Genomic DNA, 25,917 nt, shown 5'->3' with positions numbered 1-25,917 from the left:
ATTTCATTGTCAGAAAAGAAGTCTTGGAAAACAGAATGATCAACATCTAACCCCCTAACATGTATTTGTATAAATTTTATATTCAAATTACATGGAGCTAGTTTGTGGAATTAATCATTTCCCTTCGGTGGGGTAGCGATGACACAAGAAACATCCTGTGTCTATTGACAGGTTCAGAAATTCATTAATTTCTTTCTCCCCTTTGCATTGTAGCTATTCATGTTTAATACCTGTATAAATGCACAATTTAGAGCTCTGCCCAGCAGTAGTAACTCCCATCTCTTTCTGACTGACAATGATGAGATTTCTGTCATGCTTTGCCTCTCCTACAGTGCCAGTGATGGGATTTTTTTCCCTGGAAATCTTATTACTGAATGCGCTGTCGTGGTCTCAGATGGAACTTTCAATCAAAAAGGCAATCAGAAGGTTATCCATTTGTGATTTTTCCTACAAAAGAGCTTTGCAAAACTCTTCAGTGTAGACTATAACTCATAGTCAGAGCGACTTGGCCTGAACGCTGATGGGACCATAGACAATAATGTGATCCATAGCTCACAGCACCTTCCTTTGCTCCCAGGACTGGGAGGGAGACTGAAAACTGGCTCAGTTTTGAATCAGACTTTCCCATTTGCACTGCTATTAGATCAGGCATGGCAACTCACAGCACCCTGGCTCTTGGTGCAAGTGATTAGTAAGAGTGTGTTTGGCTTTAATTACAGTCTGTTCCATAAATATGTTTGATTTCATTGAAATCTTCATAACTGCTTCTGTTCTATCTTTAGGCAACTTCACTGTTTAGAGTATCACCAAAATTGCTAGATAAAGCTATTCAGAAGCAATTTTTTAATGTAATGCAACTTAAATCTATTGGAGACTTCATTAATTTCAATAAAATCTTTATAATACATATAGAACTGGTATTAGTGTCTTAGTTGTCCACAGACTAAAGTCATTAAACCCAGCCATGCTGCAGCTAAAGCAAAGTAAATGTTTCCATTTGAAACACAGGTAAAATTGGGGATGGTGCATTAAGACCTTTTTGTTTGCAGAACAGATGTTACTGAGAAACTTAAAGTCAGTGGGTTGTTTTTACTGACAATACTTTAACAAAAGATCTGTGAGCTTGTTTTTCAGCAAGGCACAGTGAATTAGACCCTCATAACTCCTGTGGTCACAGGCTGCTATCTAATTCTGCAAACACTGTCAAAAAATGTTTCAAATATTATCCTATTTTTATTATTATTTTGACTGTATTCAATTAATAAATAAATTCTGAAGAAACTACATTCCTCAAAAAACCTATGGAGTTATTCAGGCAGATTCATTTCTGCAGTGCCCAGGTAAACCTGAAAGAAAAGCAGCAACAAGAGAAGTATTTATAAAAATATATTTCACAAAGTAGGAAACAATACAGGAGTTTCTCTGAATACAATACATGGAGTAAATAAACAAACAATAATATAGCTTCAAAACAAAGTAGAAAATTAAAATGATTTGCATGTAATACGTAGTTTTCTTATACAATTGCTACTTCTAAATGGCAAGTTTGCATTACAAATTGAGTATGCTTGCAGCTTCTAGTGTTCTTTCTCTGTGTGCAAGAGCCCTGGTGCATCACTATGAATATTATAGAAAAGAAATGCTAATAACAGAAGCAGTAAAATTATGTACACACTGGTTCCTGCTCTAATACAGTGGAGAACTATAAGCATGTTTTTTTTTACTGTACTGTGTTATGTGTGGATTTCTAAAAGTCTATAGTTTAAATATTCACATGAACCAGTTTACTTCCAGCTGTTTGTGCTTGTATTAAAAACACCAGGTACTAGATTTATGAAGATACAAAACTGTCAAAAGTTTTCTCTGGGAAAGTTTAATTCCTGCCAGCATTCTCTTAAAATTCAGCTACTTCAAATGGATAGGGAACTGCTTTAACCTGCAACAATTTGTCATTTTTCTTTTCAAAATGTACATGTATTAAACATTCATTATATATAGAAAAAAAATCTAACGGATATAATTTAGTTTTCTTCATAATCTTACTCTATAGATTATCAGTTTTGATAAATAAAAGCAGTAATGGACATCAATAAAATATTTATTTCAAAGATTAAACAAATAAATTCGATCTTTAGCAATAAAATCATCAATTCTTTCATTTAGGTAAGTCCATCCCATTTCACAGTTTTCTCTTTCAGAAGACGAAGCACAGGACTGATCCTTCTTCTAGAAAAAGAGATCCTTTTGGAAAGCAAGGTTTTGTAGCCCTGCCTCTGAATCTCTACACATTAGTAGGATTTATTACCCATCACTGGAATGGATTAAGAACATGTGAATATTTTAAGGCTTGACACAATATTTAAAGATGATATTCAGTCTGTGGTTACGTGGCCAACAATTACTGTATGTACAATGGATGGTCACTGCACAGTAGAAGCCAGTAGGAATTGGCAATGCTATTTCTGCTCAGCATTGCTAAGAAGACCAAGATATTGCTTTTAAACATTTCTGTGGCGGGATCTTTGTTGGCAATGCAGAAACAAACCATTAGCTTTACACATACTGGCAGGAGCTACTGTTCAACAGCAAAATCCCTGCAAGTCCATTTTCTAAGAGAGCACCAATTTCTTTTTGTTCTTTTCAATTCACTGAAGATAATCAAAGATCCAAATCTCCATCTTCAGAGTGGTCAAGTGAATATCAAATATCCAAAGACTTCTAGACACTCCACATACTTTACTTCACACTCCACAAGACTTAACCTCCTAACATATACTTTTTTTTTTTGGTTCAACATTACAATGTAGTTGATTTTATAGATGACTGGCGCTAAACTTGCCTCTAAAACAAAAAGCCACATTAGTTTTAACTACCAGCAGTGGCCCTAGAATATTACATGATCATTAAGTCAACAGGGAAGAAGTTTGTAATCCACTGTCAAGTTTCTTTGTCACTTTCTCCAACTGAGTAAAGTTCTCCAAGTCTTTTAAAGCGAGGACCCCATTCACTGAGGTAGTCAAAATTCTGGTCTGAGTCTGATGTAGAGGACTCCAATGAGCTCAGGGAACCAGCCGCTGACCCCTTTCCTTCATAGCCATAAATCTGGATAGAGTCATATGGTGGAGCTGTGGGATCGTTATCAGCTTCATGAAGCCTTACATTAATAAATTCATCAACATCAACACCATTAGGAACAGGTGCAAGACCCTGCCTGGGCATAAATTGAAGATCAGGCTTAATATCCTTACGAGGCAAAAACCCATTAATTCCATCCGGATTTTGCAAAGTCGCAATGTCAAACGCTTCCGTGTCTTCTTCTCCACCTCCCTCATCGTCATAGCGGATGATATTTTCCCTCACATCTTCATCATCTTTGATGATTAGAGGCTCGTTCTTATGTCTTCTCAGTGTCACAAAGAGCACCACGATGACTGCAAAGAAAACATCACAAGGCTGGTTAGGTAAGAAATTTCCAATCAAAACATTACATGGGAAGTGCAGTTGTGGAAGGGGGTAGGGTGGCTTTTGTGAAATTGAGAGTAATAAGGGTGAAAAACTGAAAGACCTATAACTTCAACCTCATCTATGTGATGGAAATCTGATCAGAAGCTCTGAGTAGTCCTCAAGATTTTTATTATCAGCTCATATCTACATCTGAAGCTCAATTTCATATAGGCAATAAGATTTCACGTACTTCTAGTTTTGAGCTTCAAAGTCAGTAAACAACTTTTCCTTTTGGAAATGAAGCAAAGCTATCATTATTCACTGAACATAGTCTATAAGGATCTACATTATGGATGGTGTTTTCCAAAATTAGAGAGTGTTTTTCTGAAAACACAGCCCTAATGACAGAAGGAAATCAGTGTCTTTTTTTTTTACCTGTTGCAAGAGACTCACATTATATAACTGAAAAGAAAATGAGACAATAAGGGGGAAAAAAAGAGCTTAGCGTGATTTCAGAATTGTGGACAGATGCATAAAAAACTCTAAATGCGTTGCAGTGTTGTTTTTGCAGCTTAATGCTGAAATCTCAGTTACTGATGTAAATCTCAGTTACAAAGTGAAGCTGCGAAGTGCAGAAATAGGCCTCTTCCTTCACTGCTCTCTCCCTTGCTTGATGATGTATACAAATTCTGTATGTTTTATTAAAATATACTGTGCTGCTTGTCTTGTAAAGCTGTAGTGGGTCTTGTGCCATTACAATCCAGAATAAGCTCATATTAGAAATATATAAATACAAATATATTTAATAGAAAGCTCTAAAGCTGTTAGAAAGCATCCAAAGGAGGGCTGGGAGGATGATGAAGGGTCTAGAGGGGCCATACAAGGGGGGGCTGAGGGCACTTGGCTTGTTCAGCTGGAGGAGACTGAGGGCAGAGCTCATCGGGGTCTGCAGCTCCTCACGAGGGGCAGAGGAGGGGCAGCTCCATCTTTGCTCTGTGTGAGCAGGGACAGACCCAGGGAATGGTTGGAGCTGTGTCAGGGCAGGGTCAGGTTGGATCTCAGCAAAAGGTTCTTCCCCCAGAGGCTGGTTGGCACTGACCAGGCTCCCCAGGGCAGTGGGCACAGCCCCAAGGCTGCCAGAGCTCCAGGAGGGTTTGGACAACGCTCTGAGGGACAAGGTGGGATTGTTGGGGTGTCTGTGCAGGGCCAGGGGTTGGACTGGAGGGACTAGTGGGTGCCTTCCACCTCAGTATATCCTGTAATTCTGAGATTCTATTATTCATACAAGCCTTAGAAGACAGAACAAGTCCATTTGTGTCGTGTGTAGCACATACTGTGTACACCTTGCTACTTAACATCCTGGCTGGATTTTTGGTTTCATGTTCCATACCTGTTTATTATGTAACTCATGTGTACAACTACTTCAGAGTGGGACTTTGCTTTGTATGCTTCAGCTCTCAGGACAGGAGGGACACAACCCTGACAGGATTTCAGCACTGCTGCACATTCCATTGGACTAGACTGTCAGTCCTTCTCTGTGACTCCTGGGCTCCCTTATGGCCACTCAGGAAGCAGAGAAGTTTTGAGCTGTGACACAAATACCTACCCAGGAGCAAAATGATGCAGGCCAGGATTGCAATGAGGGCTCCCATGCTGAGTCCAATGGGAAGCACATAGGCCTCAACATTACAGGACTGGACAATGCCATCACTGCTGCAGCCACAGACACGGATGGTGAGGGTGCTGGTGCTGCTCATGGGAGGATTCCCACTGTCACTGATGATGATTGGCAGCAGATAAACTTCTTGCTTCTGCCGGCTGAACCCGCTGTGCTTCGCCAGGATGCTGAGGGTGTTGTCTGGAAAAGGGAAAATTGGCAACGTTTCACCACACAGAAGGGCTGCTGACCCCACAGCTTTCAGGAAACCTCTCCACAGACATTTTATGATCTCCTCATACCAGCAGCACGTGACACAGAAATCCCCCCCCTTTCTGTCCCTGCCCTGAAGAAGTGCAACATATGCATTTTCTTGTGTCTTGTGGTATGACCATGAGGCAATCCCTCACTTTCTCCTCTGCATGCATCCCTATAGATATCTTCCCATCATGGTTCACCACTGTTTCTCAAGTCATGCAGTCATAAAAATTCACCCAGTAAAGCAAGAAAGAAATGAGATGTTAAAGTAACCCAAACTTAAAGCACATTCATCAATTAAAACAAATGTTCCCTCTGTTACAGTTACAAATTGCACAATATCTTCCCTTGCTACAGAAGATTCTTCTTTTTCATACAAAGACAAAAGAAAAGCTCAATGCATCAAAAGCTGTAGGCCTAATTTTCAGCAACTTAAACATTTATTGGGCCTCAGTGATGGGAATAGAGCAAACGGAACCAGAATGTGTCTCCTATGGAGGCAGCTGGAGGAAATGAGTCTGGGACATTCTTACCTCTGCACACATATGCAGAAACTTAATTTTAGAAACATATAGAGGCATCTGACTGCATGGCATCCTACCCAGACACAGAGGCACACAGTTAAATCTCTCATAGTCACTCAGTTCACCATCAAAAAGAATACAAGTTGGTTTGACTTAGGATAATCATATAGATTCTCTCACGTATTAGCTGTAAAAATTATATATTCTAGCCAGTTAGCAACACACTACTACTGAATATCAGTGATCTTGTATGTACAAGAATGTTCAAGTATAAACCATGATTAGTGAGCATGTCAAGCATGGGAAAAACTCTGATTTATTTACATACTTATATATTCACTGTAACTTTTAACTGCTTCATTCTGTGGATTGAAAAAAAAAAATCAGTATTATAAGTTATATACTAACAGAGTGCATGTCGACTTGCACTAGTTTGTTTTTAATAAAAAGATATTTAATAAAAAGATATTTTGTTTAAAAAAAGGATTCTGAGGTACACAGAATAGGAATGTGTGTGTGTGTTACTGCAGGATCCAATGACAATTTTAAAGCTGCACATCATGTTTGGGAGAAGGAGTTAATGTTGATTTTCCTGATTCATCATGAACCAAAGTAAGCCTCCTGATATTTTATGCTATAAAATGCACATATTCAATATTAAATGTCATTCCATGGAAGGAAAGAAATTACTGGGAGTTATGTGGCAGGCATGAAGCAGGGGAGACTTGGAAGACAGGCAATGTTCATATGACAACTACAGCAAAGACCCAATTCTTGAGTTGAAACCCAAATTAGAGTTTCAATGAAGCACATGAAAACGTGTTTGCATATATATAGTGTCTGTAAGAAAGCATTGGACCTGCTTTAATCTTGGTTCTGGTCACAAAGCAAATAATGTAAAGACACTTTTCACATTGAAAAAAATAAAATTAGGTATTTTATTCTTAATATCCTTCTTAGTAAGGAGGCATATTAATAAGGAATAAAGGTACAGAATACAACGATTACAGAACAAAATATTACTAAAATATATCATGGCCTCAACCTATATCAAGATATCAATCAGTAGATAAATCCTATAGTTTATTCATTACTTCCATGAAACAAAAGAGGAAGAAAAATTATTTGGTATTCAAGCACAGGCGTAATTGCCTCACACAGGAGAACAGAGAAGGCTTGTTTTCCCACTCAGTGACTACAAAAATGAGGCTCCTTGTGAAGATCAGGACCTCTGATTTTGCAGGCCTACTGTGTATGATCAGAGGGATGGAGCAGCTCTGATGGGAGGAAAGGCTGGGAGAACTGGGATTGTTCAGCCTGGAGAAGAGAAGCTTTGGGGTGACTTATTGTGGCCTTCCAGGACCTGAAGGGAGCCGACAGGAAAGATGGAGAAAGACTACTGACAAGGGCCTGGAGGGACAGGACGAGAGGGAATGGCTTCAAACTGACAGAAGGCAGGGATAGATGGGATATTGGAAAAAATTCTTGGCTGTGAGGGTGGGGAGGCCCTGGCCCAGGTCGCCCAGAGAAGCTGTAGCTGCCCCATCCCTGGAAGTGTCCAAGGCCAGGTTGGACAGGACTTGGAGCAACCTGGGCTAGTGGAAGGTGTCCCTGCCCATGGCAGGGGGTGGAAAGAGATGAGCTTTAAGGTCCCTCCCAACCCAAACATTCTATGATTCTCTAACCCTTCCACAGCAGAACCACCAACCAATGACACTTATGCAACCTGGAGAGGTTCTTTCTATAATTCATGTTGCTAATGATGTGTTAGAGATGATGTAACCATTTCAACATTTTTCACGCATTTGGAGTACGTAACACATGAAGATCAATCTAAAAATTAACCACTGAATAAAGCAGAAAAAACATAGTCACTTTGCAGAACAAAAAGTATTCCTAACAATTTTTTTTCCCAGGAATCCTGAGTTATTATCTATTTAATTTGGAAACAGTCACATCAAAACTGATGGCACCCTGGAGCTAAATAAATAGTCTAGTCCTTTCTTGTGCCCTTTTTGAAAATTAAAGGGAGCATATGTGTTTACTGAAGATAAATTTCAGGTATAAGCTCTTAAGAATTCTGACAACTCAAATAGGACCAAACTCCCTGAAGACACCCAGAGTCACATGTGCCACTGTGTTACAGAGGAAAAGTCAAGTATGTCTTAAGTCAACAATTAGCAGACATTTAGAAGTGAGCAAAAACTACATGTCAAATTAAACCACTTCCAATGTCACACTTGTTCTCTGGCTGAACTGCAGGGAACAAAGGGAAAGGTTATGTTGGGGAAATAATCCTGTAGCTCAGTTTTCCTGAATATGGGTGTGGATAACTTTACCAAAGTAAGAATCACTAATGCATCACACTGGGATGTGTAAAAGGTAGCACTTTTTTTTTAACAGACAGCATTCTTTTCCTCCTTGGCACCCCTCCCTATTTTCAAATACTGCAAAATAAATTCATCTGTCCACTGACTTTCTCCTGTAAAATTAAAAATATCTCAGCATAAGTTGCATACTTAATGCTTTTTCTTTAACTTTTCAAAGAAGAAAAACACTATGTGGTGCTCAATTTCCAGCTCTTTCTGTCTTTGAGACAAATCCAACTCAGAAGTGTCACATCTGTAGTCATTTATTCAGAACTCCAGAGACTTTTACAGTTATATTACACAGTGACTTCCTGTGCTCTAAAATCTGTACTGATACAACCTGTTCCTTCCTAGGAACCTGGTACAGTCCTTCTCTGTCCAAGCTGGAGGAGAGGACTGAGAGCTGAGCCCCAGCAGCCCTGCACTTTACAGATATGCAAAAGGGGGAAGGCACCTGCTTCAGGAAGAAACAATGAAGAGAAGCTGTGCTGCTTGGTGACAGCTTCAGATCCCTTCTCTGCTATCCTGCTATCCTGCCTGGCACAGCAAATTCTAATAAGCCAGAATCAGGGTGTAAAACTCAGTAAAAAAGGAAGTATGTACTCTGAAGAGACAAATAGGAGGGGACAGAAAAAATGAGAGGAAGAAGAGATGGAGAAAATATGCCCACCACTGCCAATTAGTGAAGCTGTGCTGTGTGCAAGAAACCACCTGATACCAGGAAAGGTTCTAAATTCCATTTCAAAAGAAATGAGATAAAGCAAAAGATATTCAAGACATGTAAGACAGTTAGTTGAAATATTTAAGTGCCAAAGAAGTTGTAATTGCTGAACAATCAGTACTGTGCCGAAGAGATGCAAAACAAGGAGAAGAGAATAACCTTTCTTTTCTTACAGATGGCTAGCTTGGTTGCATTTTTTGGTTTGTTTTTTGGGCGGTTTTGGGTTTGGTTTTTTTTGTTAAAAGCTGCTGTGTTTGACTAAAGGTGAATATGTTGTGCCTGGAGAGAAACTGGCAATCAGAAGTCGTCAATAGAAAAAGCAAAATGAAATGACCAAATTGTTTTGCCAATGGATGGCAAGCCCTCCACTTGCCTTGGCAATTTTCTTTAGCAATAAAGTCCTTTCCCTTCATTGCTACATCCTGAAATAAATATACCTCGGTGTTGCTGGAAATGTGGCTTGAGTGAAGAACAATGACTCTCTAATTGACATTTTAGTTGGCTCCTACAACTTGAAACTAAATCCTAGAACTTGAAACTAAATCCTAGAACTTGAAACTAAATCTTAGCAGTTGATTAGCAGTAAACCTAATTTATCTGATTTGCTTCCTCCTCTCTGTGGACATTCCCCTTACTGGTAGGTGACAAAACAGCAGGAATCTCCTCCAGGAACAACCTCCAGCACTGCTGCAGGAATTATCTTGGCAGCAGGTGCTCAACAGGAGAGGGGACAGTCTCTTTCCACTTATCTTTCCAATTAACCCACTGATCCTTCATTATAGTGCTGTTCAGGCTATTTATTTATTCATGTTACTTTTAGCAAAACAAGGAAAATTACATGCAGAAAACCCCCCAATCCTGTCTGTTAATAAAGCTCTGAGGTAAACCTGCCACAGGCAAAGAGACACCAAGTGTTCACCTCCAGTCAGAGGCACAGTCAGGAGGGCCTTTGATGTTCTCCATGAAAACGAGTCTCCCTGAAATCTGTGCCCTTTTATGTGAGGAAAGGGCTGAAGAAGGTCATGGAAATGCCTGAGTCCTATGAGATGCCCTCTCATGGGTGATGTTCCACCTACCCAGGATGGACAAGGAGCTCTATCTGTCCTACAGGCTTCAGGAATAGTATCAGATGAGGGACCCTAATCATTGCCTTACCCTCAGTGTCGGGTCAGAGTGACAGAGCACCAGGAATACACAACTGCAGTTCACAGCTGGAGCTCATTTTTACCATTTTTAAATATAAAACCAAATCACTTCATTGTCAGACTCTCAGTTTCTCAAGTTCATAAGAAGATTTTTGAAACAATCGTGAAAGAGACCATTTTGGGAATACCTCCCTCACAGCTGGAACAAAGAATGGCAATGCAGAAGGTCTTTGTGAGACATCCAGTGTGATTTCCAGACAAAGGGAGTTTGAATAACTGTAATCCCCGCAGGGCCAAGTGCTTCCTGCACATCCCCCCAACAGTTCTCAAGACTCCCAGATCTCTTTTGAGGCTTCTGGATGCAAGATTTTAAGAAAATGTAAATGTAGTAATTTTTATACAAAGCTGCTTCTCGATTTGCTGGACATGAGTGACTTTAACAGCACTGACTCCAATTTGGATGTGAAATTAGCAGGCAGGAGTCAACTTCTTCATCTCCCACTTTGTACAAGAACACGTTGCAATTTTAAGTCAGACAACAGAATAACAGAACAAAAGTAAAAATCAGAAGTAGTCAGTTTGCATCCAAGTGTCATTTTCTCTGCACACACTATTGCAATTCTTTAATTCCCTCGTGGTCTCTAATATGTGGAGATCAGTGGACTTCCCTGCTGGGTAACCTTACACCTACATAACCCTTTCTGTCTTTCTTTTCCTATCCCTTTTAGAACATTTCCAGAAAGATCAAACGACCACTGGTATTAAGGACTTTGTGGCAGAAGTTGTTATCTATGCTGGATATATTACTTATGTGAAGAAAGAATTTTAATTGGAAACTTTACAGCTGGAAACACCAGAAATATAAGTCTTCATGTTTATAAGAGATATCTTATTGTGTACATTTTTTATCCTAAAAGACATTCTCTGTAAAATAGAGTCCTTTACAAAAGTAAAAAAGCATCAAGAATATCCTTACTGTGACGCTCCCTGCTTTTTCTGATAATGAAAAGACAAGGAGAGTTCGTTCATTTCCTCTCTCAGTTCATAAGTGGCATCCATTCTTACATAAAAAAAACCCAAACTTGAAATAACTGAGCAATTAGGTTGTTATCATCCAGGTTTCAGTGGAAACTACAAAATTACAGGCAGAAAAACAGAACATATGACATTCTACGAAATATTGGCACTATAACATTTAGCAATCTGCAAATGCACTTGAAGAGAACATTCCAGAGAATGTTAAGGTAACATTTCAGCTCTTTGCATAACCATTGATTCATTCAAGTGCTTTTTGTAATTGTTACTCTTCAGTACTGGAGACCTTACAGCGTCAAACACAGATTTTTTAAAAGATCTGTAGTGATACTGGCATTTTAGGTTTTCTTCAAAATTCAAACCTAACGACAGAGAAATAGTGGAATATAGGGAAGATCCCAATGCCCATTTTAGATTCTGGGAATCAATCAATTCAAAATACAGAGATCTCTCAAAAAGTCCATGAGCTCTAAGCATTACCTTAATCATTATTCTTTTGCATATTTTCTCATGAAAAGATTCACAAATAACACATATTTATATTCGTAGGATTGCGCTGCAGAACCAAACCAAATTAATTCAGCCCCAAGAGGTCACTACCCTCAGTCCCACACTACGTGTGGCATCTTTGTCAACTCAACTGTTTTGAAATCTCTTTTTTTTTTTTAAATTTTCATAATTACAAAATCCCTTAGAAAGAATAACCACGAGCTGGTTTCTGTTCCAGCACAAGAACCAGGAGCGATGACTCAAAGCACACCCTCATCCTTGTTCCCTTTGTATAAGAACACTGTTCACAGACGGGCCCTGGGCTGAAAAGCTGATTTATATGTTTCAGGCTCCAGTCTAGTAGAAGTTGGAAACATCAGTTTCCTGCTTCCAAAAGAATGCTGTCAAAATGCTTTATGAGAAACACCCATTTAAGGCGGTATTTTTTTCATTTCTGCCTTAGGCTGAAACACTCTTTAAAGGAATCCTTGATTAAAAGGGAACAATTGTGAGTTTGTGTATTATAAAGTTGTCAGTCATTAGTAGCTGAAAAAATAATCTATTTGTTCATTAGCATTACTATCACAATTTTGTTTCATGATTAAACCCCGTGTTTTCAACATGGGTGCATTTATGCACATCAAATATGTTTTATGAGAACTTGTATGTATGTTAATATAAGCACATAAGTGTGTCATGTGTAATATTTTACATGTGTATTAGGCCTTCCTTGATGTGTGTCTCAAACAAAATTGTGTTGAACAGCAGTTTACACGAAAAGTGACCCCTTGTCTCATCTGCATAGTAATGGCATAAATGTTCTATTCAAGTACAAGGCTTACAAAATAATCTGAAAATAAAAAGTGGCCATTTTTATAGTATATTTTTCTGATTTATGACGGCCAAACCATATGGGCACTGAAGCATTCACAGGTATTTCAAATTGACCTGCTTTTCATGAATGTCAAAAAATTGTGATATCTCCAAAAAAGCAGATTGATGACTGCTATCAAATTTGATAGCAGACATCAGGTTCAAAAGAAAAAAGTTTTTGTGCTATAAAAATTCAGCTGACTGATCAAACTGTCTCTCCTGCACCATAACAAGTTGCATGTCATACTGGCATCCTTAATGGCCACTCAAAACATTCCTATAATAAATTATACTCTTCAATTGTTTTTTTTGCCTCGGGACCTGGACTTTCTGTAATCCCTTAAAACAACAAAAAGAACACAGGAAAAAAAGTATTTCATGGGAGAAAATGTATCGGCAGAAGAATAATTGGAATATATCACATATTTTGTATCTTTGATTATTTTTTTTCTCTTTACCAGTTGGCCTAAATAATAATACCTTATGCCAGAACTGAAAGGCTGAATCAACTAATGACTAAAAAAACATAAACACATTTCCATGTATCCCTTTGCAGAAATAAAAAGCACTGTTGGGAATTTTGAATCATGAGCAAAGTAATATTTAATCATGTATACATCATTCTCATATGTTCAAATTTCTTGGAAAGGGGAATAATTATGTTAGTACTACTGTGTCATACGGAACTTGTAGTAAATAAATTCTTGACAGAAGTTTAAAAAAAAAAGCCAGACAAATTACCAGCAAAGTGATGATGAATGAGCATTTCCTCCTACTTTTTTCCTTTGAAAAATGTGAACTTTAGATAATAGTCTGTATAATTTCTAGTTCTATTCCTTTGGAAAAGTCTGAACTTTAGATAATTGTCTCTTAAGTATTCTAAAACTTTCCTTTGACCTTTAGGCCTGCAGAGCTATAATCAAACATAACTATATGGTCACTTGCAGTCTAGCAGCAACTCTTGTATTTTGTACCTGGGTTTTTTAACTCATTGAAGAAAGGACAGAAAAATCCCTGCTGAAGAAATAATGATGTAGAAGCAAGGGCTGAGTCTGAAGTAATACTGGTTCTATTGTTAACGGGGTAGAGAAATAATTAGGACATGGTACCTCTCCCTCTTTTTTAATTTACAGACATAGAAGGCAAGTCAAACCAGGGACCTTTGGGCTCTGGGTGTGTTTAAGCCCCCCAGTTCCCACTGAACTGCACCCAACACACCTGACTGAGTGTCACCCACTCTGCTGTGTCCAGGTATCTTTTCTAAACCCCTGGTGCCACTTTTGACTGACACTCCCATAATCTGCAGCAAATCCAGCCTGGGGAAGATGTAAGATATGCTCAAACAGCGATGGCTTTTGCCTCTCATTTTTCTCTTCTGTATTCAACAACCCAGCCACAAACTTGTTTACTAATAATCCCATTGCTTTGACATGCTTTACTTTATTCGGATCACATCACTACATGGCATGTGCATTGAATGTTACATCTGTAAAGTGTAAGAATTAATGCAGGTTGCCAAGCTCTGGTTTAGAAAGAGAGATGAAATGGCTGTCAAATGTGCTCAGCATTAAAAATACATTATTAACACAGCAATTTGCATAGACTGATGGATCATTTTTAAAATCTACATATTCTAGTTAATTCTATTCTCTTGTTATTTTAACCAAAAAGTTTCAGAAAGTAACACTGTGTTTTACAGTGCTTTGATAAAATAATGGCTATATTTTGCATTTGAACCAAGAACTTTCCAGTACTGTATTACCAGATTCCAACAGAAATGCTGCAAAGATAAATAAGAAAGCCAAGATACCCCGAGGCTTTGCCATCTGTTTTTCTCTTGAGGGATAATGGATTCTTCCTCTTTCTATGAATGTGTGCTTACAAATGCAGTGTGGGAGGTGAAGCTGATGACAGACAGATGCCTGAGGCCCTTAGGTCACTGTGAGATGTACAGCTTTACACATCACATTGCTTTGGGGTTCTCTTGTGTGTAAAGCTAAATCTCTATCAGATTCAGTGAAATTCATACTACTTTTGGTAAGTGATGGAAAAGTTCCAAGAATTCCACTCCATGTTCTTCACCTTCCCCTCTTCACACACATCCTTCAATTCTTACTTCAATGACTTACTTCCAGGGTCTGGAAAAGTTAAGAGTCTTCATGTATGAAGACAATCAGAGATGTTGGAAGTGAATCTTGCTTTCCAGAATGTAAACTGTGAATGCCACAGTAAGAAACATAAAACTTAAGTAGGAACCTTCTGGGTTTTAAATGTGATGTGTTCTTGGCATTTAAGTAACTTAAAACCAACCACTTTCCCTTGCCATGATAACTGTCTTTCCAATACTCCATGGAACAAATTCATGCACACAGTAAAAGTTTAAAACAATTTACCAGTAGATCATATAACAGACCTTAAACCTAAATCTGGAATCAGACCTATCAACCATACTGAAGTTTTGTTATAACAGTAAGAGCCAAATTCAAGCCATTCTAGTGCATTTCTATTATGCTATTTACTTTTGTCATAATGTTCACTTTGAAATACAGTGGCAGAAAGCAAACACCAGACTATAAAAACAGCAACCAGCATTTATTGGAATGCTGCCTATTTGTACTGGTGTAATAAAGGTCTTGTCAGCACTTCCACTACAAAATGCCAATTTTCAGAGCTTTATAACTCTGACATAACAACTTACTATGAGAAGAAATTTAGAATGTGCCCTCTCTGCCAAAGAATATTGAAAGTTAAATATGAATTACATTGGCTGGGGCATTTTAAGTCTGAAAATAAATTAAAAACAATTTTGACTTAACATTTTCTTGAGCTGGTGCCACTGAAGAAAAAAAAATCAAAAACGTGGCTTTGATTTTTAAAAAGTGCCAGATCCAGTAGTTCTTATATGTGCAGAACTCCCTTTAACTTCACTGAGAATAATTTCTGTGAGAGAACTGAAAGAAGTGCCATTATACATTTTTGTAAATGTCATCAAGAGTTATATTAGCTTTTTGTAATTCAAAAGACTGAAATGCTATGGTATAACATTGCCCCTGGGCACACAGGCAGCATGATAATGACTTTTGGAAGACATTCTGATATGCAGATTACGTATAACAATAACAATTTGTTATCATCAGGCCATTAATGGCAGTAATTTATATCTCTGTCTTACACCCAAAGTATACACATAATGTCTTATACGAACACCTCTCACTGAGGATGTGTCTCCTATGGTGAAGACTAATGGCCATTTGAAATGCAGGGAAGAGCAAAAGGCATCCAGAGAAGGAATTGCAGTAAGTGGAAAAAAGAAAAAAAAAAAACAACAAAAAAACCAACCACAATTACCCATCTATAGGGTGGAATAGATTGCATAAAGTTTTCAAAGAAAACATTCCAGATACTCCTGGGAACGTTTCTGCACAGCATGCAAACATTACATGGAGAAAACTTGGCATAGCCAGAAGTTCCAAAGTAGGATACGCAGTTGGATTGCTGAGAATCAAAGCAGGCAAACACACACACATCTGAATTTGGATTTCAAGACTGGGACTTACTGCAAGACTAATTTTACTATATACATTGTGTGACGCAACACATAACTTGGAAAGAAGAAGGAGCCAGGGAAAGAGGTCAACGTTTGAATTCTGCCTCAGCACTGCAGAGACATTGCAAAGTCAGTGCTGATATTGGTAACTATCTGCCAACTGCAGCATCAGCTCAGGAGGTGTTTCAGGGTTCTCACTGAATCATGGAATCATTGAGGTTGGAAGGGACCTCTGCTCCACCTCCTGCTCAAGCCCAGGACCTTGTCTGGGTGGTTTTTGAACACCTCCAACGATGGAGGTTCTACAAATGGTAAAACATCTGTTATTCACTATTGAAATAGAACTGCCACAAAAAAAGACATCTTATTCAGTCTTTCTCTTTGTGCCAAGCAGAGAAGTTATGAGGTATAAATACATAATGCATCTGTATGCTAAGAGAACCTTGCAGATCACAGTGAAATGTTCCTTCTTGTCTTCCCATTTGTGATGAAGACTCTGATAAAGTACAAGTGAAGTGTGCAGGCTGAAGCTGCAATAAAAATACAAAGCAAGATCATGTAAAAGTATTACAAGAGATGGCAATTCTACTGACAAAGGAAGATACATCTCAATACGCCAAAAATACTTCCATGGTCCTGAAGAAAAAACACATATAGTCAAAAAGGTGGACAGAAAACAAAAAAAAGCAGAGATACCTTGAGAAAATTACATTTCCTTACTGGGAGGGGAAAAAAAAAAGAAAAGAAAAAAAATTTAAGTAAAAAACACTTTTAGCCAAGAAAAAGCTAAGTTCTGTATACAAAGTTTTGAAGCAAATTCTGCTAGACAGACTGCATTACAACTCTACAAAGTTTAAGGCAACTACATCTTTTGATCTTCCATGTTAGCAGAAGAAAAGCACAAATAAAGAGAAAGTTGATTTGGTATAATTTTTTTTTTTAACTAAAAATAGAAAGTACAAAACCAGAAGTTGTAACAATGTGGGATAGATAAAGATGATATAGAAGAAGATAAATGATGTAGAATTGGGTCTAAACTACCTTCCTCAGTATTTAGTATTGCTGCTAGGATCAAAAATACAACAGCTGCATTAGAGTGGGCTTCACATGTCCTGCCCTGAGCTGACAAATAATTTCTGTATGTTTTCTAACAGGAGTCTCAGAAGAATCCAAAGAGACCCGCTTAAATCCCTCCTGAAAACCTCAGTCTTTCCCATTCCACAGGGAGCTGCCCACAGCTCTGCAGTGTTTGCATGGCACATCGACAGGCACGGTGATTAAATGACTTGTCCAAATTCATGCAGAAAACCCACAACCCAGCTCTATAAAACTGTTCTGAACTCCAGACCAATTCCTCAGTCAAAAAACCATCACTCCTGGAGAGTGCTCTGAGATCACAAGGTCTCAATCTTGGTTGGGGGGAACACTGAGCACTCTACAGAAGGGTCACATATAATGGATGAAAATGTTATAGAAAGTGGCATGGCAGAGCTAAGCAAGGTTAGGGAGTGACAAGTTCAAAAAGGCTACATGAAACAGTTCTATTTTGTTTTTTATTATTTCCTACAACCTAGATTTTAGCTTCAAGTTTAGGTTAGACTGAATGAACGTTTCCTAACAAAACACAAACAACCCCAAAAGGGGTTTTTATGCGTTTTTATGAAAGCAACGAGAAACTTTTTTGTCATTTATCACATTACAAAAATTAAAGAGAAGAAAAAATTTGGTGTTCTTGTTCAAGACAGTCCAACATTCTCAGAGTACAACAGAGTATTTTCATCAGCATTCAGTGACTACTGGTGATGCTCCCTTTAAGGTTTATGACTTCACTGGCAAACACAACTGACATTATAATTCCACAGAGAGGGCTTTATTCCTGATTTATCTCTTATCATAGAATCAGATGTATGAAACAAGTCAAAAACTGTGGTGTTACAGTTCCCGCTCCAGGATGTACATAGTCCTTGGCCTATAGCAAAAGTGAAGTTTGCTTGATAAACCCACAGTTAGTTAGGCCAGGCTGGGGTGATCTGACTCTGCTCTCTCCATACAGGCAGACAGCTACCACTGCTTTACTGATTCCCTGGAATCTGGCTCCACATCCATCCACGTTACCTTCCCAGGACCCCACCAGCTCTTCCTCTTCAACGCCATCAAGCAGACATCTGGTCCTTTTCTTCAAGTTCTATTTATCTCTCCCTAACAAGCTGGCTTATTATCTCACTTCAAACAGGGGCCCATCTTCACTCCCTCTCTAATCAGCCCTGATTACCAAGTGTGCACATCCTATCATTTCAGGATATGCAAACTCTCTCCCCAGACTAGACAGGTCAACTTATGCCTTTCATTTATTTTCTGCTTTTGGCTCCAAATGTAAGATCTCTGCGTTCAGGGAAATCATGTACTCTCCTTCTTCTCTGCCCTCTGAATGGATTGCCTTCTAGGCATATTTATTATATAAATATTACATGCTAATAATTACATAAATATATTGCTAATTACTGGATGCTTGCCAGATAAAATACATCCTAATTAGATAGAATTAAATGAAGATCAACAAAGTGACATATTTTACAACAAGGTCACCCGTAGGCATTACAAAATCAGGAGCTGATGGGAAAATAACCTCGGTGATACAAAAAAAAAAAACCAACCAAGTGAAAGAAAGCTTTGTCTCCCTTAAAGGTTGATGTGAGAAGCTTTGGTAAAAGTCATATAAAAATTTCATCTTTCCTTCAATGTGTCACTGTTATACTTGCTCTGACAGAGAAGTACAGCCCATTCTTGAACAGTCACCTCCTCAAAAGGAGTAAGGAGGAAATAAAAGGGTCTAGAATAGGTGTGACCACACCAGACAGGCTCAGGGGAATGCAGAGACAGAGTTCACATCCCAATACAATGCAATGGTCACCTCGTAGGAAGGAGGACTGTGATTCCAACACTAACTCCTTCCTTGTGCACACCACTTGTGGGATTGGTTCAAAACAAGATGCAAATTGGAACATGATCTTAGTCTTTTTAATTCACATTATAACGTCAGTTCTGTAATAGTTTATCAGATAAGCCTTGAGGCTAAGTGTGAAAAATTAATACCTTCTATTTTAACGGAGGAACCACGTGCAAATGGTCTGATATAATGACAAAGGGACATTTTTAATAATCAAAGGAAAATTTAACAGTTAATATGTGATGATTCATGCTTAAATTGTTTTCATTTTTAGCCTGTTTACATTTTTCCTCTAGTAGAAGAGTGCTGGTGTTCTTTTAACCTTTACTAAGGCTGAAAATTTAAAATTAGACTCCTATCTAGTTTCTCATTCGCTGACAAAAGCAATTTTTGTCAATTACAGTAATTAATCAGTTAATTGTTATTCTCCTTCAACAGTCTGTATTTCAGACTAGACAAAACAAACAAATAGTCCATAATAAGAGAAAACAATAAAATTACAAGGTGTAGAAAAAAAAAAAAGGAAGATAAATAATCCTGTGCCATATTTACTAGTTGGGTATTTAGGGAGAAAATCCAAATATTCAAAACAAAACCAAACCTAACAATGAGGTGAAAACAGGGATGGGCTTCTTATATGCAGCATGACTCTGTCAGGTAATAAATATATTGAGGTGGTGAAGGGGCAAAGGCCCTCCCAGAACCTTCAGCCCTAGGAGATCATTCCTCCTCCTCAGTGAATTAAACCCATTTACCCAGGGCATTGTCTGTGAATGTTTCAACTACAGAAATGTTTTCTGGCAGAAATGTTTTCATGGAGGCATTAGATGCACCCAGCAAGTCAGAAGTGGTACTTTGACAGAAATCTCTTAAGATACTTCCAGAAGGTAGTTGATTAAAAATCTGGAAATTTATCTCCAAATATTACGTATTCACTTAGCTATAAATAGTGCTATGAAATACTTTTAAGGTCCTGGAATATAATAATCATGGGTGCTGCTGGTTTTCAAGGAGTTACGTTTTTAGAGCACTTAGGGAGCCTTGGAACATTAAAAGGCTGGTGGAGCAACATTTCACAGAACACGTGGGGTTGGAAGGGACCCATAGTGGCTCCAGCAGGGTCACCCCAGAGCACATGGCACAGGATTGTGTCCAGATGTTCTGGAATATCTCCAGTGATGGAGACTCCACACCCTCTCTGGGCAATCTGTTCAGTGCTCGGTCACTGCAGAGCAAAGAAGTTCTTCCTCATGTCCAGGTGGAACTTCCTGGGCTTCAGTTCCTGCCTGTTGACAAATTCCAGGGAGCTGCTACTGCAGATCTCACTGCTGGTAGTTACAAGTTTTGTACTCTTTGAGAATAACACCTTTCTGCCTGCTAAGCAGTTCAGTTTTGAGACCCCGATTTAATGTCTATTTTCCCCATTATGTTTCTGAAATTAAGTCACACTGAAGATTTAATTTGTTCTTCTCTGCTATTTCTTTCATCCATGTTCCATATTATTACTAAAATAGATAGATTTTCATGCTAATTTGCTGACCAGATTATTTTCCTCTTCGGATTTGTTTTCATAACCTTTTATCCCTTACTTAGTCTTTTAAAGTCATGGCAGCCTTGCTCACTTTCCTTCAGTTTTATTATGAAATTAATGAAATAAACTGGAAAAGGAGAGCTGAGTATGTTCCACTACTGAGCTTGATGAAACTCCTCCAGCAGGAGAATTCACAGCTGTCCAATCCATTCCCTCATCATGAGTAAGCACTGTCGTGCATATGGTGCACAACACTGACCTCAGATCTTTTTCACTCAGATTGCATCTGGTTCTCAATTAGTTTGATTTATAAAATGAAACATAATTGACGCTTTGGCAACACTACGTTGCCAGCAGCACAAATAATAAATTAAGAATGAGTGAAGTAAAAGTGTCTTTGGTCATGTATGCATAATGGCAGGCTGCATGTACAGGGGCTTATCCTGTTTTTTCATCCCTCACATCTGATGCTGCTTTGGGCTGGGTCATGTTTACATTAACGCTCTGAAATAACTGTGTAATTGTGGTTGATTGAAACGACTGAAAAAAAGGCGCTTTTCTGAAAGGATGTGATGCCGTGGAAATGAGTCTTATTTTACAATGTGCATATACAACTCTTCTGTCTGAAAGCCTGCACGTGTGAGGCTCAGGAAGGACTTGTCACCCCAGAGCTAAACTAAAACAGGACGGAAAGGTTAAACAGCATTTGGAGCAGAAGTGCTCCCAGAGAAACACTTTGGAGCTACAAAACTCTAGGAAGTACAGACGTGCTGGAGAGCACAGCAGAGCTGAGGAAGAGCCTGGAGATGCCTGGAAGAGGACAATGAGCTTACCAGATGGCCCCCTCCTTGCTGGTTCATTCATCAGATTGGCCTGTCCAGTCGAATGGAGACTTGATGGATCACATCTGGCTTAGGGCGGAGGAGGGAGGGAATCTGTCTGGAGTCCTGCATCCTGAATACAGGAGAGCAGTGAATAAGGTTTCAGATGGACAGAACAGACAGAATGGTCACAGTGTGGAGGAGTGTGGCAGCTGAGTCAGCCTTCCAGTTGATTCTGGCTTTCTGCTTCAGCCAGAGCAGCTTTGTGCACCAAGGACTCGCCTCTTTAGCCTATCCAAGTGGTGAAAGGCACATAACCATTGTAAGAAGGTGTAAATCATCCAGATAGGGCTAAAAAGTATGTTTGCAGAGGAACTGAACTTAATCTTCACCTGTTTTGTGGTTCTAATTAGAAAAGAATCCAGAAAGAGCAGTGATCTCCATGCAAGAAGATAGATGGGGAAGACAGCAGAAGCAGGTGTCAGTGAAAGAAGTGGCACACAGGAGAGGAAAAATGCTGGCTTTCCATCCATGGGAATGTAATCACTTCAGAAAACAACAGCACGTCCTCCTCTGCCAGAGAAGTTGTTTCAAATTGCACTCAAGTGATATTCAACATCAAGGCAAAACAGAACATTGGGGAATAACAGAACAGAGTTGATAGTGATGAGAGTCAAGAAAGAAGGGGGAAAGGAGGCAGAAAGTTATCAGCAGAAAGATATATACTGAGAATATTTTCACCAGCATTCTCAGACTAGACAGGACTGACACTACTGCACCATGGAAAAGTGTAACCTTGCTGGGAATAGCAGAAAGGAATCAGATCTATCACCTCAACTGCAATGTGAAATCATACAGTGAAAATGGAAATGCATTCCGTGCCTGGCAAGGCAGAACTCCTGAGCACTGCTGGAATGTGTTAGGGTCCCTTGGTGATATTGTCATTAACTTGAAATTCTACCAGTCTTCTGGAATTTGAGAATAGTCTAAAGATCTATAGCACCAATTTCCTCCTCACGTAGCTTTAGCACTTTCTCACTGGTAGAAAGGGCTCCTCTTTTTGAGTCTTTAGACACAGTCTATTATTTCACAGATTGACATGACATCGTAGAATTGTCAGATATGTAAATGAGAAAATTGATTACTTTTCTTACAGAGGAAGATCTCACATAGTTTGTGATCCAAAGCAGTTTCAATCAGGTGAATTGTCTGACGACCAAGGATGAAGGAACTTGAGTACAATAAATAAGGAACTGCTCAGTTCTTTCCTCAGTTATAAAAATGAATTATCTCAAGGACTTGACACTTACCACCCAAGACACAACCACTGGCTCCAACAAAAGTATTTGCACTGGCTGAACACCACTTTTTGCATATTAATCAAGGAGAAGATGGAATCAGTGCTTTCCTGAATAGTCTAAAGCCACAGAACTAAAACGTTTCATGGAGCTCATCTACCTTATTTATCACATAATTTGGTTTGATAATAGTTAGACCTTCCTACCCAGCAAAATATCAATACCTTTATGCTTTTTTCCAATTTCTATAACTTACAATTTCCAACATAAGCAAAAAAAACCTTCCTGAACAAAATCTTTCAACCACACTAAAAAGGAAATATTTCAACAATTTCATATTAGCAATTTCATTATTAACTCTATCATTCATTTAAAAAAAAAATCAATAAACTGAGGTTCTTGTGGCATGCACAGGTCATAAAAATGTTGAACTTCGCTATTTAAACAATTCCAGTTTAAATGCCATGCTGAGGAAAAGATTGATGGTCTGATATTTATAATACATTTTTCACACTATGAACACTTCTGGAGAAGCATGATGTGTGCCTGTGGATGGCAGATACTGACACACAAGTGCCAGATTAAGGGTTAGCTTGTGGGGTTTTATTTTTTAATACATTGGAATACTTTATTTTTAACTCTACTCCTTTCACACTGATTGCACCTTGTTATGCAAGATTCTTTGTGATTTCTGGTGATAAAACTATGTCTATGAAGGGAGATGTTGATCAATGCTGTTTCCTTGATTATGCAGCATATTCCTTTACATCTTCTAGATGTTATTCCATACCACTACTACTGACAGACAGGAGAGAAAAATATTTATTTATAAGATGCCAGACACATCCTTGAGCACATCACTTAATTTCACTTCTCAAGAAAACCACTAACAAGGTTGTGATTTGGTATGTTTTAGAGTTGTCCTTTGAAAGTTTAATTACTGAGATGCAAAAGAAATGAGGGTGATAATTAAGCACATTAGAAATATATAAACATTTGCTTTCCCTTGAGAAGTGCCATTGTGAAACCCCCTCTGGCACGTGGCAGCTGGGCCACAAAGTTTCCCAAGGCTCTTGAAAAATTGCATGAAACCGCAAAAATGTGTGAGGATGTGCTGCTCATATCCATGGGTGCTGTTCTGCTGGGTGTTCATTGCACTCCCATCAAGAAATGACAGGTTTAATGATGTCCTTGTTAAGGTGATTTGTACCTGAGGTCAGGGGGTTAACTTTGAAATTGGGCAAAGTGGAAGGGGGGCAGTGAAACAGCAGTGCCACCCCTGAGCTGTCTGGGGAACACATTTGGAAAGAAAAGTCAAACAAAAACACCGAAGGAGCTTTAGCTGGCAGCTGAGACAATGGCAGAGAGACTTATCCAGGAATGCCAAAAGAACCTGATTCAGGGAAAGACTCATCTTAACACTGGAGAGTTACTCTGGTGGGAACAAAAGACTCACCCTCCAGGTATGTATTTGACAGATGCTGCTAAAAATGTTTTCAGGAAAAAAGATGTGGGAAAAAATCTAGGTTTTATTGTGTTAAAAGCACAATGACACAGAAGTATTTAAAAAAAAAAACCTGATAATTTGCTTTTGTTATTTGTTATTTTGTTATTTGTTATCTAAAAGAGAGCTTGCATGTAATTGGCTTCTCCAGCCATTGTGAAGCAGTTCAGAAATATTTGTTTATTAATGGTAAAGAGGCAATGAAAAATAGAAAATATTTTAAAATAAGCGATAGTATACAAAGGCAGTGATTGAAGTGATTATGTCAGGCTATTCCCTTTTAATTACATTAGACACTCACTGCCTACACTTTGGAGACAGCACAGGGAGGCCAAAAGTTACAGATTTAACTTGTTGCATGGAAAGAACAAAAGAAATGGTCATTTAAACATGAACACTCCTGGAGCCATTACAGCTGTCACAGGTATAACAGACTAAGCATGGCTGAGAATAAATATTAATTTTGTCATAGAGAACCAACAGAAATCAATTCGGACCAAATTCAGAACTCAACTCACCAGATGGACATTTTGATGAATATTTTTGGGGAGAGGGGAGGCTGATTACTTATAATCAGCCTATTATGAGCCAAATCAGGCTATTGGACTTCTCCAGGAATATTAGGTCGTGCCACTAAGATTCCCAACCCAAAAGTAATCCCTGTCTGTGATCCAGGAAACCCTATGACTGCTTCTGCCCCAGGAAGAGGTGTGGAATAACCCATTTGTACATTAGGGATGGACCACTTTTTCTCTCAGAAGTATTAGTGCATCCAAAGGCAGTGTGGAATGTTTGCTTTGGGGTTTATTCCTTTAGGAAACAGAATCTGCCATCAGAAAAATGGAGTAGCAATGGAAAGGTCTTGTGGGAAAAACTTTAGGTCTCTTTATGGCAAAGATGCATTTGCAAAGTAAAAATTGCACTGGCAGCCTATCAAAATGCTTGCATGTGTGAAAAGGTTTTTATCACAGAATTCTGTTCTCACTTGAACAATCTATGGAAACCTTAAGAATTCAATGCTGAAAACAGGTACTGCTGTGAGGGTATTTTTTGGGATGCAGGAGACAATCCTTGTACTGGCATTGGATTTTAGGCTGCTCTGTGAAGACCAATCACCTGAAAAAAAGACTGCCAACAAATGCTAATTCCATTTCCAGAGGTCTCATTTCAGTTTCCTGATGCCATGACAGTATAAAATCCTCATCAGCTGTCTAAATACCTGTCAGGTTTTTGTCATTTATTGTGATCCTACAGGTTTTTGGAAGGTTTAATTCCAGTCAGTCTATGACACATTGCTGGAGTGTAACAACACTTGTCTAAACATCAGATATTTTCATCTGAAGTTTTAGGTTTTTGTGGTTTGGCAGACACACTCCACAAAATATATATTTTCACTTTTTTCCCCCAATTTCTGCTCCTCTGCACAAACCCAGCAGAAAGACACATGAAAAGTAAAGTGCCCAGTCAGTTTGTAGGAGTTTGTGCAGTCAAGGATTTGTTATGTCATAGTCACAGGTTTAGTCACCAGAAAACATTGCATGATTTGCACGTTGCAATAAATTCTTATATTTTTGTTATATAATTTTATGATTTCTCTGGTGAGCAGATAAAGCTTTAGCACCCGGCAATCTAAGTGATCAGTGTTCCTTGCATTACAGTTTGAGAGAGCAGCACTGCTTTACTTCAGATTATCACTCACTGCCCACGAACCCAAGGCACAAAATCCACAAAAACTGCCCAGTTTGAGACACCTG

General features: G+C 38.7%; 1 protein-coding gene across 3 annotated transcripts in view; it reads right to left on the bottom strand.

Annotated features, from left to right (window-relative positions):
• Positions 1-1,373: 1,373 nt before the first annotated feature.
• CDH8 (cadherin 8) overlaps positions 1,374-25,917 on the bottom strand; it is a 153,856-nt gene continuing 129,312 nt past the window's right edge. For all 3 annotated transcript variants that reach the window (XM_027698402.1, XM_027698400.1, XM_027698401.1), the window contains 2 exons: positions 5,051-5,302; positions 1,374-3,431 (listed from right to left, as the gene is read on the bottom strand). In XM_027698402.1, coding sequence (XP_027554203.1) covers positions 2,938-3,431; positions 5,051-5,302 — 746 coding nt within the window. In that variant the 3' untranslated portion in view covers positions 1,374-2,937. The remainder of the gene's footprint in view (positions 3,432-5,050; positions 5,303-25,917) is intronic.

The sequence above is a fragment of the Neopelma chrysocephalum genome, unplaced genomic scaffold (assembly GCF_003984885.1).
Source record: "Neopelma chrysocephalum unplaced genomic scaffold, ASM398488v2 Primary Assembly neopelma1_127, whole genome shotgun sequence".
In the NCBI taxonomy this organism is placed as follows: domain Eukaryota; kingdom Metazoa; phylum Chordata; class Aves; order Passeriformes; family Pipridae; genus Neopelma; species Neopelma chrysocephalum.
This window is presented reverse-complemented; position numbering and strand designations above follow the sequence as displayed.